At 35.8% G+C, this 18678-nt stretch overlaps 1 protein-coding gene across 4 annotated transcripts in view; it reads right to left on the bottom strand.

Moving 5' to 3' along the window:
• Nucleotides 1-18678, bottom strand: part of LOC145694878 (carboxypeptidase D-like) — a 183367-nt gene that overhangs the window by 60918 nt on the left and 103771 nt on the right. For all 4 annotated transcript variants that reach the window (XM_081771589.1, XM_081771590.1, XM_081771587.1 and 1 more), the window contains exon 2: nucleotides 3101-3405. In XM_081771589.1, coding sequence (XP_081627715.1) covers nucleotides 3101-3377 — 277 coding nt within the window. In that variant the 5' untranslated portion in view covers nucleotides 3378-3405. The remainder of the gene's footprint in view (nucleotides 1-3100; nucleotides 3406-18678) is intronic.

The raw sequence follows: 18678 nt of genomic DNA, 5'->3' as shown, positions 1-18678 counted from the left end.
AAATAGGTTTGAGAATAGAAAAATGTAATTTTCAAGAAATAGAGCACAAATAAATAGATTTGAAGAAGAATTCAGTAAAACCAAACCACTGACCAAAAAAAAAAAAAATAATAATAATAATTATCCATATAAATCAAAGGGCTAAAAAAAGCAAAGATGGCACAAGTATTCGACACCGTTAAGTAAAAGGTTCTTCATTTTAATTCCATTTTATATAAAGAACATGCATTGCACAAAAAATGATTTTCTATAATATTCCGTTTTATATGTTACTTTTCCCCTCTTTTTTTTTTTTTCACTATACATTTCAACATTTTACGCCACTGTTACAGGCTATATAACATCCATGACTTTAATTATCTGTTAACGTGCAGGAAAAAAAATTACAATATGCAGTTAACGCGTGCCATATGACATTTATTATTGGTTTTAAATCTTAACTTGACGCATTTTGTCATTCTGTATGTGAAATCGTTGAACTATATAGAATAGCTTATAATAAAAGTAAAACCATTCAGTTTGACTTTCTCGATACATTTACACGTTCTATTGCACAAAAAAAAAAAAAAAAAAAAAAAAAAAAAACTATTCTGCCAATCATTGGCAGATCACTCGACATAAAGCATTCATGAATTATGGACATCTACTAATATTGTTGTTTTTAGCTTTCATGAATTACGGACTTTACTAAAGATCTTTGTTTCTTGTTTTCATGCAATACAAAATTTACTAATACCTTTGTGTTCAGCTTTATTGACTTATGGATATCTACTAACATATTTGATTTTGACTTTCTTGAATTATGAATATCTACTAACAAGTTTGTTTTTACCTTATTGAATTATGAACATCTTCATTTTTAGTTTTCATGAGTTACGGATAACTACTAATATATTTATTTATTTATTTATTTATTTTACCTTTCTTGAGTTACGGACATCTACTAATATCTTAGATTTAAGCTTTGATGAATTACAGACATAGAAAATATTTACTAATATTTATGTTTTGACGCAAGATTCACTGTTTTTATCATCCGTCAGCAATCGTATATTTCTTCTTCCACCCTCTCGTTTCCTCTTCTTCTACATCCTATCATGTCCTTTTTTAATATAATTTGTTTTTAACTACATCCAATCTACGTACCTTACATTTGTATACATATTACATACGAACAATTCAATATTTCCTGCTAAATTTACACGACGCCAAACAAAGACCCCAGTAGTCTGGGTTTTAGTTATATTGATAGGCAAAAACAGTTGTTTTGTGTTTGTGTTAAGGTAAGGCAGAAAGGAGGTAAGAAACGCTTTCAAAGAACACGTACATCTGTGGCATCCAAAGAGCTTAAATAATGAAAGTTATTTATTTATTAACAAAACTATAGATACACTACTAGAGTCATTTTACACTGGAAACGCTAGACAGAATTTCTAACCAAGGGTGTCCACAGGAGGCTTTTAGGGCGTAGGCTGCACCGTCAAGAATGTTTGCCGAGGATTATTTTTAACCGAAAATGATACAGTACAATGAAACTGGAGAATGGTAAATTTTGGTGAGAGAAAGGTGTTTGGTGGCAGAATAGTAAGTCTGCGGGAGAAAAATAAATTTAGGGAGAAAATTGGTAAATTTTGGGTGAGAATGATACATTTGGGAGGAAGGGTGTAAATTAGGGGGTTCCGCCTAAGACTTTTCGGATATGGTCACCCTGTTTCTAACAATAGTTATCTATCGTTCCCGGGTTTGACTAAACCTTTAAAAAATAGGGTGCCCACGGGACCTCGTGGTTACAACCGTTCCTCTATATCAGCCAAGTCCCTAGCAGCACAGACAAGTAGATCTAACAACGGGAAACGGTCAGCTAGCAAACTGCCAACGTTGGCCCTAGGTCATAATCAGTCGATTTGCCTAGCAGTTGGCAGCCAATATGAGAAGTCGAAACTATTTGGCCAGATACACCTGACCATTAATCTACGTAGGGCCTACAAAGTGTACTGCTAGGAGGTGAATAGAAGTCATATTGGAAACTTATATACGAGGTGTGTTCAAAAAGAAACCGGACTTTTGAAATATCACACCAAACGGCAGAGGAAGCGCTCTGCGGCTATGAACGCATCTAGCGGCAGATTTAGACAACAAATTGCAATCTTCCTCGTTTCGCTATGGCCGTTAGTCACGGAGCTACAGACGCTGAGGTGAGCACGTGCACAAGCTGTCCGACGGATTAATGATAGTGACAATTAAATAGCTTGAAGAGCAACGCGCGCGTGTATGGAAAAGTTTACTACATAATTGGCAAAACATTTACAGAGACATTTCAATTACTTTTCAATTCATTTAGGGTCTCCTGATCCAAAAAAGAACGCATGAGTCGGTCAAAGATCAATGTTATGTTGGTTGTGTTTTAGGATTGGAAAGGTATTGCACATCATGAATTTGTATCACGTGGTCAGATGGTAAACGAACAGTTGTAGCATTACATTTTAGCGCAGTTCAGGGATGTCGTAGGCAGGAAGAGGCCTGAATTGTGGGAAACTCAGACTTGGATGGTGCACCGTACAGGCATCACTCCGCATCCGCAGTTATCTAGCCAAAATATCAGACTCCGTTGTGCCCCATCCATCCTATTATCCGGACCTAGCACCAGCAGACTTCTTCCTGTTTTCCAAATTTAAAACTACTTTGAAAGGACGTCGTTTCCAAATCATAGAGGAGATTCAAGACACTGCGACAAAACACCTGCGTGCCATTCCAGAAAGTGCGTTTCAGGGGGCTTTTCAAAAATAGAAGAAACTTTGGGAATGGTGTATTGACAGTGGAGGAGACTACTTTGAGAGAGACAGTGCTTAAACTGTTGTATAATAAGCAATAAATATGTTATAGCAAAACAAGGCGGTTTCTTTTTGAACACACCTCGTATAATGGCCTATTTATATATTGTTTGTTAGGTGTGCACTTTCCTTAACAAGTATATCTTCACACACACAAAGTCAGCAAACCAAAACCCTTCCAGGAAAGCGTCAATTGGTTCCGGATCCGTTCTGCGTGGGATTATAGCTGCTGGGAGAAGTTTTAATGAATGTAATTAAATATAACTTACCTTGAACAGACTTCCCAATAGAGTACAGCGCTGTAAGACTAGGATATTTAGATGTCACAGTTCTTAGAAATTTCGTTAAGCTGTCATAGTTGTGGTACTTAAATTCAACGGTGAGTGGTGACTGATCTTGGTAATAAGCTGGATCCAAAGAATAGACTGGATGATAATTGGCGTAAGATGGCTGGACTTCCTCTGCTCTTATGTACTCTATGCATGTTATGTAGATGTATAGGAACACGACTACTAACATTGAGATGTACCAAGTAGCAGGCTTCATACCGGGGCTACTTTTATGCGTAGAAACCCTGGAAGAAAGAGAAATACATAATTATTAATAATTTCAATTCTTCAATGAAGAAATGCTGCTATAAAAAATTACCCACGTATAGGTAAATAATACACTTTTAAGTTTTCAGATCCAAGATAGCTGTATTCTCACTAGTCAATTCTGTAATTCCCAGGACAGTATTATACATATAGCAAGAAGAACAATCGTTAGGATACCGAATAGTTATTCAAACAATTATTAGAGCTCCTTCGTGGCTAAGCGATTACCTTTGGCATGGGAGACCTGGGTTTCGATTCCCGGCGGGAGCTCATGTAATTCGGATTCCACGTTAATCAGTAGGCCCACGTCTCATATCGCCTCGCTGCAGAAAGGGACGTTAAACTCAAAATCAACTCAACTCATCTCGAACAATTATTAGGATAGCGAATAATTTGAATCCAACAATGATAACTATCTCGAATACGTATTCGAATAATTTTAAGGATATCAAATAAATCGAACAATGATTACGATAACAAACAGTTATTCGAAGATTTATTATGATAACGAATAATGTTAATCGAACAATGTTTAGAATAACGAATAGTTATTTGGAGAATTATTATGATAACGAATAATTTTAATTTAACAATTATTACGGTAACAAATAAATTAATCGAACAATTATTTGGATAACGAATGATTTCACCGAATAATGATTATGATAACAAATGGTTAATCGAACAGTTATTAGAATAACGAATAACTAATCATACAAATATTCCAATACGAATAGTTGAATAAATTTAACAGTATTTATTCTTTCTGGAGAAGGATAAACGTCAGCTCTTCTATAATATCTGCTTTTATGCTATTGAATATTATTGGCCAAATGAAACGTTAAAATATCAGCCATTGGCCTTTTCGTAACAGGAACAAATAGCCTCGCTGCTGACGTCACCATTAAATACTGAAATTAGTCAATCAATAAATCAGTAACATTGTTCTTTACAATGAATATTTTACTCATATAAAGTTAAAGAAGAAGAAATCAGCACATCGCACAAAAGTATGTTACTTCACCTGCAAATATGTACATTTCCTTTTGCTGTTTATCAACATTTTCTACCCTAAAAGCATAATGGTAGCATGCAGAGAGTTTGCATACGAAAAGCGTACCCTTAGAACGCTAGTGATATCCATGCATTTTTTAGTTTAACGCTCCACGATTATGCACTGAGAAAGGGTAATGGTGATGATGAGATAATGATAACAATGTAATGAATGAGGTGGGAGGAAACGGGAGAATCCCAAGAAAACCCATGCTCACAGTATTTAACCACTTGACAAGATCAAATCAGAGGCCCCACGCACGAGCGGTACGCGCTCTATCACTGAGCCACTGCGGCCTTACTATCAGCGAGGAACTGGTCACGAAATTTATGATCCGTGACCCGGAATATCCAGAAGCAATTACGTTGTTGACTACCAAACCAGATGATCTGGACGGTCTCATGACCAGGAGTGACCCGGGCAGATCCATGAGCTGGTTTGATCCAGTGTAACTCGGAGAGACCCGGAAACAATGAAACATCTTTATACACATGAATAGTACTGTTCACATGTTTCTAACAAACACGGTTTTCTCCTTTACCTCTTTCTTCTCATTTAATCTACAGTTAGGCCGCGGTGGCTCAGTGGCAGCGCATTCTCTTCTGTCACGTTGGTTCCTTACTCAAATTCCAGCTCCTATCACGTGGACTTTGTAGTGGACAAACACCATGTGCATGGGTTATCTCGGAGTTGTACTGTTTCCTCCCATTTTCGTCATTCCATTATCATTCATCTGATCATCATCGTCTCCCTAAGACTCGGTGTATAATCGTAGACGTTAAACTTTAAAAAAAATCTACAATTTCCTTTCTTATTATGTGCGTCTGTATGTGTTAAAGCATTGCACTGAAAATTAATTACAAGAGAATAAACGTGTGAGAATCACAGAAAAGAAGAGCTGCATTTTTTTCTTATGAGGAATCATTAAAATTTAATCGAACTTCTTAAGTGATGTTGAAGCCAAACAGTGCTTTTTATTAAATCTTTGTATAGTCTGTGTTCAAAACCACTGCATCATTTCTCAGTGTGAGAAGACGAATAAACATGAAATTCTATTTGAAATATTCAAGACACCGTATCTTGATTAAGAAATACCACACCGGAAACAAAATTCGTGAATATTAGAGCTCGAGCACTTGCAATTATTAATCCACTATAAAAATTCTGCAGTAATGCTGTAGTTGATATGTCAACTGTTTCTGGGCTATCGGGTCTGTCTTTGTCGCTGAATCTGTCTGGATCAGAGAAGCTACGCCCAAACCTGGATGACTGAGACAAAAGTCTTGACCTAAGTGTGACCCATTCCATCACTGCCCACCATGCAACTTCCTTCCAATATTTGTCTTTTATAGTCTTGGTAAGATTCTGTTGTCCACATGTCTAATTTTCACTATTTTTATTTTCAAAGGTCAATTTTGAGGGTTAGAAGGCTACATTTTGTCCTCGGAACATGTAGTTGACCTTCAGCAAGATCCATTTATAGCTCAATGTTTAATTTTTAACGAACTAACACAGAACAGACAGAATTTAATCTTTCTTCCATGTTGCTCACCAACTCTGTTGAAAAGAAAAGCAGAGATGTGATTTTTAATTCAGTTAATTTTTTTTTCAAGACAGTTTTAATCTTGCCTTCCATTTTTTTTTAAAGAGCTTTTTTGTTGATAGTTTCATCTTACTCTTTTCACTTTTGTTTCTTCTTCTCCTTCAAATATGCATTTTTCGTTAGGTGCAGCCCGTGTCCATGTCACCTAAATTCTTTAATTAGTGTTTGACATTATTCCGTTACTTCACTGTCTTAGTTAAAATTATACATAAAACTCATTTTCATATTTATGAGAATTGTGGTAAATTTATGTAAATGATAGTTTATTCCTTTTTAAGGGAGGGCTTGCATCTCTTTGGCTTGACAGATCTTTTAAATTTAAGACATTTTAAGAATAAACAATTATTCCAATTTAGAGAAATTTTAGATAAAGTTTTTTTTTAAAATCATTTTACTAAATTATAAGATTCATATAGGTACTAGTTTAGTGAATTTTCTGTCCTTGATTTCCTTTCCTTCTTCTCACAAGTGTTTTAACTGTGGGTAACTAATTGTCTATATTTCTTGAATGTAATCAGTCTACTGTTTAAGTTAGTATGAAAATTACTATTTAATTTTCTAAAATCAGCATTTTTTTCCGTTCAATCCCTCCCTTCCCTTGGCTACGTCCCTGTCTTTGGTGCGAGGGGTTTGATTCCAGCCTGTGTATATTTCTGGTAGACAACACTCACTCAATTTCATTTAAACCGTCATCTCTAACCTGAAGAGCATAACAGTTGTGCGTTAAAATAAAGTTTTGATTTCTATTTCATTTTTTCTGTATGAGTAAGGTAAAATAATAATAATAATAATAATAATAATAATAATAATAATAATAATAATAATAATAATAATAATAATAATAATAATAATAATAATAATAATAATAATAATAATAACGCCAAGTACGTTTTCTGAATAACAGAAGTCCTGTAGACAAGCGTGCATTTTTAGCACCGTGGCTACATGAGATATGGACCTACAGTTGGAGGTGGAGTCCGAACTACAATAATATTTTCAAGTTTTAATGCTCTTACAGCGGAAATCGAACCTGAGACCATGCACACTGTATTTTATTACTATTTCTTTACAAATGATTCACCATTCTGCCATGGAGTCTAATAGGAACCACTGCAGGAGTACCAAAAATCCGATTCTGAGAATTACAAAGCAAACATCGTGTTTACGTTTTTTTCTTTTCTTTTCTTTTTTTGTCTTTTTTATTTTCTTATTGTGTTGTACACGCAGCAGTAATTTGTCGACTTTTCTAGTAAGAAAATGAATTTAAAAATATTGAACAATAATACAGCAATGCATTTCTAACATTACTCCTAAAGCTACGAAACTGTTCTAAAGCATGTAATATGCCAATCTGTTTCTTAGAATTTCGGCACAGTACTGCAGCATATGTAGAGCGCCGGCGTCGGCTGAGATCTAACTATCTCCGGTAGTGCGTCTCCGCAATGTGTCTCTCGTGCGCCGATGCAGAGATACTACTCACCCCACTAAACCCAGTTGCACTTCAACCCTATTGATCGGAGTTTCGGCTTCGTGCCTGGCGGTGCGAAAAGCACGGATGAACTACTATATTTTAGCTCTGATAGCGCATAGAAACGCTTACATATATCCTATTTTAGTACAGGGCTTAAAGTGGATAGATGACAACTCAATGTTTGTAGGATTTGTTTCGTACAAAACTGTAATAGAAAGAAAACATCGTGTTATCACGTATCCTAGTTTTTGTTTTTCCTTTTTACATCTCCATTTAAAAGTGTCTCATGTTATTTTAGTTTAACTTAGTTAGTTGCAGTTTTAGACCCAGTAACACTACAAAACCTATATCAATTATCAAGTTTGCGTAACGTAATCCCTAAAAACCCAAGGATACCACAGTTATAAAATGAAATGAACTCTTCCGTCTAGGCTTAGAAACCAGACAGATCATTAATGAAATTAAATGTTTAATAAAGATTTAGTGGAATGGAAATGTGAGAGGACACGGGAAAAACCACGGACACAATGTTACCCACCACATAACTGATCGATCACTTGACCTGAGATCGAACTATGTTCTTTTTCGATTCGAGTTTCCTCGTGGTTAAGCGATTGGCGTACTCGACTTCGGAGTGGGAGAGACGAGTTCGATTCCCGGCGGAAGCTTATGTAGTTCGGATCCCATGTTAAGCTGTAGGTTCAGGTCTCATATACACTCGCTCCTGACAGGGACGCTAACATCAAATCAAATATCTTTTTAATTCTTTCTTTATTCATGTTTGTTATCATTATTACACTGTATTATCATTATTATTCAACTTTCGCCAATTTTTCGTCTTCATTACTAAACTTTTGTGCAACGTGCGCCCCTAGGGTTCATGCCTAGCTGTAAATCCGGCTCTATCCACGGTCATCTAATGTAATTTTCTAATTAATCCAACATAACAGGGGCAAGCACACAGAAACTTCGATGACGATTAAAGTGACGTCGATGCTATTCAGAGGGACTCGAACCTTCAATGATTATGTTTCGCTTTACCATTACTGCCTCTTCATATTTATCCACTGCAGTGGCGCAACTCAGTGGAGCAACTGCTTGTGAAGCATTGCTTTAAATTGCTGCCTTCGTTTGCTTCCACTGCAGTTGCTTCCACTAAAACGGTTGCCGCCACCGACCGCTCTCGAGCAACTGTCCCGAGCAACTCTCAGTGTCTTCCACTCGAGGAAAAGCATTGCTTTAAATTGTAGCCTTCGTATGGGGACACTGAAGTGGCGGTCACCGCTCAAGGTTGCCAGTGTATCTCGATGCCAATGTATGTATATGTTGTTTAAAAAAAAAAAAGGGAAGAAAGAAAAGAAGAAAAGGTGCTGATCAGACGAAACATGCACACTTGATCTTTCCGTGCCTGCCCTAGTCACGGGTTTACTACCCCTCCCCGATGGGGGAAATTTTTAACACAATAGAAAATAATAATGAAAAACTTATTTTATGCATACCTTTATTTCGTTTTAGTAGAAACTTTAATGAATTTTCATTTTACATATGTTGTGAAGAAAGACTTTAATTACTATAAATTCACAATCTTTTCTTGTTGTTTGAAATAGTTACAGAGAATGATGAGTTTTACGATATGCGTTGGCGCAATAATGAAATAAATTCTTTTGAATTTTCGCCCGTAATAATTTGAATATTCCAACACTAAGAATTTCATTAAAGGAAATAAAATAATCGGATTGCAAGGGCGCCTATCAGGAGGTGCAAGGTGGGGCGATCCCCCCCCTAGAGGAAATTGTACTTCAGAATATCGAAAATCCAATAGAATTTTTACATTAGTTACAGCAAAATTTGAAACTATTTTTGAAACGTCGCTTATACTGCCCCCCTTGTAAACCACAACATGGGCGCCCTTGTCGGATTGTTGAACGTTATCTAGATTTATATTGTGACAAGGTGTTGAGGAGCTCATGCACAGAGGGTTGCGAGGGAAGTGCAGTACACCATAATTACCCGCCTCTTCGCTACTGTCTACTGCAAGTAGAATGTTAAAATTCTATTTAGCTTCGACGACCAATGATTAACGCCAATAGACTTCCTAAATCAATTATTATTTGGAAACTGTTTGACTTCTATTATATTATTATTATTATTATTATTATTATTATTATTATTATTATTATTATTATATTTTTGCACTTTTCTTCGTCTTGCTAATTAAATTTTTATTCAAAGTGCTCAGCTCAAAACGTTGCGCCCCGGGCCTAGTAGTAAATCCAACTCTGCCTAGTCGTTTATTATGTTTTGTTCTTTGGGTATTAGTCATTCATCACCAGATTAGCAGCCACCCCTTATGCCAAATGAATCATTTCCGGATACGTTTATAACTATTATTATTATCACCTAACGGGACTTATAATATTGTATTCTTAGTCCGTCCGTCCGTTACTCCTACGATAACTCTTGAACAAATGCCAAATTGTTATATTCTGTTTTTGCAATAGATATGTGGAGCGATTATGGTATCTCGTCCGAGTTCGTTAATGGAGACGATTAATCAACCGGACGTGGTAAAAATCAACCATTTCCGGTTTTAACGTTGCCATTATAGAGCGAAAGCCATAATAGATAGCGAGAAGGGGTTTTTCTCAAATCGATTAAGTGTTCCAAGAATATCTTCCATGTCCATCCTTAATACTGTATTAAAACCGGAAGTGGTAGAAATCCAGTACGACTTCCGGTTTCAATATTAATCTATATAAAGAAAACCGATAAGAGAACAAGTTCGATTTCCTTGGAATCGACTTAGCGTTCTAAGAATAGTTCGCATTTTCTCTTGTAACACTTTATTCAAATCGGTAGTGGCAGAAATTTACCATTTCCGCTTTCAGTGTTGATCGCCATAGAATAAAAACGATAATATATAGCGAAAAGTGTTTTTGTAATCAATTTAGCATTTCAAATGTACTATCTCCCCTCTTAGCCCTCTATTTAAACCAGAAATGGCATAAATCAACTACTTCCGGTTTAAACGTTGATTACTATAAGGTAAAAACAGTAATAGGTAGGGAGAAGCGGTTTTCTGTAATCAATTGTGTCCCAAGAATAATATTCCATCTCGACTCTAATCTGTTTACTAAAACCAAACCTGGTACACATGTACCATTTTTGGTTTCCAGACTAATTTGAAAAAAATATTGGCACGCTCCACTTTATTGTCTTTACAGAATTATGTATTATTATTATTATTATTATTAATATTATTATTATTATTATTATTATTATTATTATTATTATTATTATTATTATTATTATTATTATTATTATTATTATTATTATTATTATTATTATTATTATTAAATCATTAAGGAAAGAAGTAAAGGACGGAAATATGTTGTTGACAAAACCAAATATATATTTATGGGATTCTTTGTGGCTAAATGCTTAGAACTTGCACCCTTGCAGGAGTCGGGTTCGATTTCCGGTGGCAGGTACTGTGGTTTGTAGATCTACGTCCCATGTAGCCTAGTAGCGTACGTGTTGAAATAATGGAATGAAGAAAGTGGGAGGAAACGGGAAACCCCGGGAAAACCCACGAGCACGGTGTTTGTCCACCACAAAGTCCACACGGCGCGAGCTGGGATCGAACTAGGGACCACAAGCACCGGAGTAAGCAATAAAAATATATAAACAAAAATATAGGCAAGTGGAAGAGTATTACCTGCGTCTAACAAAAGAATATAAATTGAGAAATTAATTACAAAGTTTATGTTGACTTTGGAGCTGCAACGCCTCAAAAAAAAAAAAAAAAAAAAAAAAAAAAAAAAAAAAAGTATGGAAATAATATGCATATGTATATAGTCCTAATGACAGGATTGCTCTCATGCAAATCCTCCTCTAAGGCAAATCTCTTAGCAGAAAGAGAGCCGTCCTGTGAATTCTCAGGAACCTCATTCAAGCTAGTTCAGGCCAACTGTCATCCGGGGAATCTAAAATATTCCCCTTCATGTCAGCATCTTCAAAACCCAGGGAACTCACTCAATGAAAAGGATTTAGTTCTAAATATCTAAAAATTTTCGACATACGGAAGTAGTTAAAGAACTTCATTTTGTCTGCACAGAGATCACGATACAAAGTATGATACAGGCCAGTTTGCAATCTCGTTGATAGCATAGGATGCACGGACATTCGTTTTTTCCCCTCTACGTTTCTTCTTTTTGAGCAGCAAAATAAGAAGAAGTGCTTGCTTACTATTAACAGCTATTTCTCAAATTGGAATAACTTGAGACAGTGGAAATGCTTCTACGAACTATATGAACCGGATAGTCGCCGAATGGACACTGAAATCTCGAATCATGAATAGCTATATGTGCGCTTCTGCGTGTTCCATGTATTTCTATGTGTCCTGGCAACACCATTCATAACATGGGCAATAAAAGGGGTGGGGAAACAGAAAATAACAAGAAGTCTTGGTACCTGCTGTCAGTTGCTCGTCTTTTCATAAGCAGTGGCGCAACTCAGTGTTTCCACTCAGTGGATGCGAATGAAGGGGACCTTAGAGTACATTTGGGGTTGTCTCGTCTCGAAAAGAAGTGGAACTGGTTTCTCGTCTCAAAAATGTATTTGTTTCTATTGGAAGAGCTCTTTCTCGTCTCGTACCTCATCACGAAAATACTGTCGTCTCGTCTCGTGCGCAATAGACGATCGTAAACCTCAACTATCCGACACCATACTGCCTCCTCTCCACATGAATGCTACAAATAGTTAAGTACTCTGAATTTAGAGTAAATGTTCAATTTTTGGAAATTTACAATGCGGCCGCTGAAATTACAGCTTAATAATGAAATAGTTTTAATTTTCTTTCTTTTTTAAAAGGAAAATTAGAGATAGTAAACTATCATGAGCAGATGCAGTGAAAATGAAGGCTGGTGTGCTGATCACGCATTATCCAGATGAATAAATGCTATTTGATTGGACATAGCCCTTTGTGCGCTCATGCAATACCCAAAGATTTAGATCAGTTGTGGCTTATATAAACAGCTTTAAATTAAACTTTGTATCTATCTATAAATGAGAATAACTAACAAATTCTTACCAAAGCACTTACTATAGAATATTAATAGTAACTTGCGTTAGAGTTTCGGCACCTTATAATTGCCTTGTCCAGACACATTAACTCAGTATACAAGTATGAATAGTATATAAACAGAAATATATATGAACTTGAAAAGGAGGACAATTGAATCATATAAAAAAGAAAGAAGGATTTCGTGAAAACAAGGTAATATTCTTGCAAAGTTTTTTTGAAGTACAAGTAAAACACGGCACCAGGTACAGATAATATGTCTGACAGACAATAACAAATAGCCAAAAGTGTAACACACATTATTATTAACATAGAGTTACTGCTTTGATCAGATATTCTTGCTGGTTCTTGATTTTGCTTCATTGAATTTAAAGTCAAATTAGCTTACAAACAAGATTTTCGAAGTGTCACACACCGATTTGTTTGAAACTCCTGGAATGAATAAAGGAATCAAAAATAGGACATACGTACTTTTTTTTTTTTTTTTTTTTAATCGGCCAACGTGGAGGATGAAGGGGATAAACTGCGAACATCGGGTCATGACACTTGTAGGAAGGCCAAAAATAGCAATGAACAATGGAGATTTGCTTGAAACTCCTGCAGTGAATAAATTAATCAAAAGTAGGACATATGTGTTTCTTTTTTTATATCGGCCAACGTGGAGGATGAAGGTGGTAAACACCCTTCTAAATTGCGAACACGCCCTTGATTGTCAACCTTCCAGAAATTAGTTTTACATACTAACATTAAATAGAAATCTATTAATTATTTTAACTCCATATTTTAGTTTATTGATGGTAGGGATTAGCCTTCACAAAACTTCCAGATTAGAGCTTTTTCGTGGCTATATGGTTAACGTATGCGTCTTTGATGCGTGATACGTAGATATGATTCCCGGAGAAAGCACACGTGGTTCAGATCCCAGGTTAAACTGTAGATCCACGTTTCATATAGCCCCATTGCTAAAAGGGACGCAGAACTTCAATCTAAATAATAATAATAATAATAATAATAATAATAATAATAATAATAATAATAATAATAATAATAATAATAATAATAATAATAATAATAATAATAATAGGGTTATTAATAAAGCGAATCGTAACGCAAAGCAAAAGATACAACAAGAAATTATAAGTGCAATGGCGATTATTGCAAAGTAAAATGCAAATTTTCTGTTGCGTTGACGCAAAAGTATACACGATAGAGACTAGGATGAATATTCAATATTAAAAAAAAATAAATAAATAAATAAATTACGGCTTCGTGAAGGAGAAATTGCCCCCCCATCAGTTTGAGGAATAGGCTATATATACATTTTAATCAATAGTACAATAATATAATTACTAATATAAAACGCGGAATTCTACTTACATCCGAATCTTGACCCCTCCCTCCCTCCAAGTAAAATTTCAAATGACACTGTTAGAATGTACAGGAGGTTGTTCGCTGTATATCCGACCATTTTCGATTCGGTGCTATCACCTGGCGTACCATGCTGGAACTATGGGCTGATGACGGGAGCGGTGTTATGTCTGACCTTGTCTGAGTGTTATCAAACGGCACCGAAAACCAAAGGATATTGGAAGGGTTATAATGGCCCTTTTTCATGCTAAGTTTTCGTATATACGCATTATGAAAGAGTGTCGGAAGAATAAGTTAACACTCTGGGTTACGACTGCGAAAGCTATTGTGGCCCGTTACACACAACAAGGATTAATAATTGACTAATGTTCTTACAGTAGCTCTTACAAAGTCCGAATTTACGAATGATAATTGACTAATGTTCCTACAGTAGGTCTTAAAGTACGAGTTTAGCAAAATTTTAAACTTGAACCCAAGGCTGAGCCATGTATGATAACCAAATAATTGTAAGCGATAGAGTAGGAGGAAACAGGAATCGAAATCAAACTTCTTGGTGTTACAGCATTTCATACTGTACCACCATTATTATCGACCGCCAGCTAGCTTTTAGTTTGGTGATGTGTAGTTAAGATTTACACATCAGCTTCCGTGTCTTATAATTCTTGCTTTATAGATTGAGTTCGATCCCATTCAAGAAGCTCTTTAAGATCCTTCTCTTTCCTGAGTCAACAAAAAGTCTTCTGTGCAACCAGGGATAAATTTAAGAGTAGATCCGGTGAATAATTTCTCTCCTCATAGAGGAAGCAAATACTATTTTTGACAAAGCAGATATTCCAATTATCTAGGATTAACATTAACGGACCAATATCACGTTCATAAAGATGTTAAATGTCATCTGAAAGCAGGGAATTCGTTTTATTATTCAGTTCATTTTTTTCCGCGGATTCTGTCGAAAAATTTGAAGGTAAAACAATATATATAAACTATAATTATATCTGTTGTACTATATGGCTGCGAAATATGGTCGCTTACTTTGAAGGAAGAACGCAGATACAACGTATCTGAAAATAAAATTCAAAGGAGGCTTCAGAGAACATACGTGCTATGCTTTAACGAAAATCTCTTAATTTTTAGTGTAGTTGCACCGAATCTAATAAGGATTGGGTGGGGAGGTCATGTAGCCAGAATGGAAAAAAAAAAAGTAGAAATGTTTTCAAAATTTTAACTGGAAAGCCATGGAAAAAGACTATTAGGAAGACCTAGCTGTAGATGAGAAGACAATATTAAGATGAATCTTGCTAAAATGTAAATACAAAGTACAAATTGGATCCAGTTGGCTAAGGACAAAAGTTAACGGAGAGCTTTCACAAATGCTGTATTGAACCTGAGGATTCAATAAGCCATAAAGTTAGTTATGGAGGAAGCAAAGTTCCCTGAATAAATTTTGAACATTTCAATTTGATACAATAGAAACAACAAACACTTGCAGGAAAGAAACTCTTTCTTGTCCTGATGGGTTAACCCTTTAACTACCACAGTTTATTAGCAAAAACTTTATCCCTGGGGCCAAAACGTAATTTTGATTTTTCTCATTTTATTTTGATCGATATGTGTACTGCATGTGTATAACTGTCGAAAACATAAAAAAGTGCTTCACTTTGTGCACTTTTATACATATTATATATTTTTCCGAACTTACATTATATATTCCATGCAATGTCCAATGTTCAAAGAGCATTGACGACTGGAGTTTCGACTGTCTTATATTTGTAAAACCAAATAAAGAATAAGTTTTTATTATATTTCTTTTATAAAAGTGTCCTTCTGCAAGCTTGTAGTAGACAAAACGAATGTATAAGTTTTATGCATAATTATTTGATTATTTGTAACAAATAACTAAAGTACAATAAAATATAAATGTACTTGGACCATTTGAAATTCATATGTATTGCAACAAGAATTATGTCATAATAATATGCACTGTGAAACTTATACCGTACTAAATATACAGAGGCCAATTAGATAAATAGGTCTACGGGGCCACTTGCTCGAAGATTTAAACACATTAAAACGATTCCCGTGAACTTTCTTGCTACCACACAGCATACGAAAGAAATCAATGTGAGGCATCCATAAGTGCTACGTGGCACAAATTTATAAAAACAGTGAGGCATAGCGTTGATGCCTCATTGCGGTTAAAGTGTTAATATTCCTGGCATTACTGCTGTATCGCCGGACCAATTTGAAAATCGAAAAAAAGTACCAAAATGTACTGCATTCAGTTATATTTGGTTGGATTACATTATGTTACGTTAGATTACGTTATTAGGCATGTAGTTTTACTATACGGATCCATAATATAAGTAGGAGTAGAAGTAGTAGGAGGAGGAGGAGGAGAAGGGGGAGAGGAGGAAGAGGAGGAACGGGTTAGAAGCCCCGCAGTGGTTCGTTGGGTTCTGCTCTCGACATGAAATGGGCAAATTAAAGACTTGCCCAAATTTTTCTGTGCATTTTACAGTCTATGGATCAGTATAATAAAACAAGTGTACCTCTCCGCGAAATAGTCCATCCGCCTCCACATACAGTGTCGCTTACAACGTCAAAAACAATCAGCAAATACAACCACTTTCTTAACTTTTACTATTCCCCTAACCTGACTTTCACTCATTCTTCCTCACAAACTTAAATAAATTCTCCAATTGACCAGGGAAATTTCCTAAAACTGGTCCGGCGATACAGCAGTTAACCCATATTCATCTTTGTCTCTGATAAAACATGAAGTTTCTACTAAAGGGGGATCAAACCAATGATCATGCACTACACTTCGTCTATATGGAGGTAAATAAATAACAATATCCAGAAAAAAATCCATGCACATTGTGTTTCTTCACTACAAAATGACACACGGAATTTGGTTAAAACAAACTCAACCTTGTACTTCTGTGAGACCTCTTATCACTCAGTCGCTCGACCAATATGCTTATCTCGGGATGTCGTACGTAAATTAACAGAACAAACATTTTCACTTTACGCTTATCGACATTAACGGATGACCATAATATATTGAGTTTTGTGTGTGTGTGTGTGTTTTTACTCCGGATGAGGAGTCGATTACATAATGGATTCCAAAACAGCTAAGTGGTTAGCACTCTAGCATTTGCCCTTGTAGTATCAATGGTTGATCAATTTCCTTAATGGTGTGACTTTGTTTCCTGATGAGCCGTGTAGTAACATGGTAAGCGCAGTAAAAATAAAAATGACGGGTTAGAATGATGTAAAGCCGTAACAAAAAACGTGGATCAAAGTAATTGGCCTAAACAGAACTTTTTGTCTAGTGTTACGCACGAGACGAGACATAAGGCTGTCTCGTTTCGAAAATTTTCTCGTCTCGTTTCTTAGTATACAAAATGTATGCCCTATTTTTTTCTTAATTCTATCTAGAAGTTATTAGAATCGCACTGAGAAAAAATAATTGTAGGTGGCGTACTTAAAAAAGTAGGTTACATGCGTAATTCCTGTAGTTTTTGGACAACGTACAGCAGACATATAACTGAAATCACATGTCTTATAATACTTTCTGTATAAGTGTTTCATCTATACGTACTTTCCGTGTGAAACAATATAAGCGGTCAGGATTTTACATACAAGTGGACGTATGTAACATATATCTGACGAGGGTAACATACATATATGTATGCAATATAAGATAGATATCAGACATCCTGCAACGGCATGATGTAACATCTAAGGGCAATGCCTATGTAGCATACGGGTAACGTATGCTCCGTACTGATTTCTGTAGTAAGCAAGAGGATACCGCATATTTGTACAATATACCGCAGTTCGGAGAACAAATTTTTCTCAGTGTGTTTCGCGTCACAAGTCCACAAAAGATATAACATAACAACAACATTTAAACCATATTTATTATTGCCGTATTATTGTGTGATCTTGAAACGTGGATAAATGCTTTTCATTATGCTCGCACAATCACGTTATCTTTTTATAGCTTTTATATTATGAACCATGCAACACCAAACAGTGTTTGAGACCTAAGACTTAGATGAGCCAGTGTGCCCAATTGCCATGTTTCTATTCTCGTATTATTTTCGAGACACGACAAGAAATTTTCTCGTTGGCAACACTACTTTTGTTATTCTTATTTGATTACTCCAGAATATATACTGTTTATGCGCTTATGAAAACAAGCATTTTGAAATGAAACATTTTTAAAGGACACATGACTCTAGTATTGTGCTGCCAGAATGTCTTGAGCCGTGGCAGAAATGCGAACTAACGCTCACACCCTCACACACCTACGCGTTGAGCCAATAAGGGTTCAGCTGTTGCTAAGCGAGAGAAAGCGAGTGGAATTCCTTCAACCGATAGCAGCACTTGCAACGGAAGACTAGGGATCAAGTCAATGTAGCATATCTATAGAACCGTAAGCATAGTCGATAAGATATCTACCTACCAACCGGACAACAGCCGAGTTCGGTCCTCGACAAGAGCACGATTTATTTATTTCGCGGCTCCAAAGCGGCTTAGAGGTTCCTAAGTTTCTATAGCATTTGTATTTGGAGACACTATGGGAAGATATGTGGAGTTTTATTTTTGCATCGCCTTTGAGTACTCTACCCGTCGAGTATGGAGATCACTCGTTACTTATTGC

Source organism: Thermobia domestica, chromosome 9 (assembly GCF_964235325.1).
Source record: "Thermobia domestica chromosome 9, izTheDome1.hap1.1, whole genome shotgun sequence".
NCBI lineage: Eukaryota > Metazoa > Arthropoda > Insecta > Zygentoma > Lepismatidae > Thermobia > Thermobia domestica.
The sequence above is the reverse complement of the archived record's forward strand: the minus strand, read 5'-3'. Positions and strand labels throughout refer to the sequence as shown.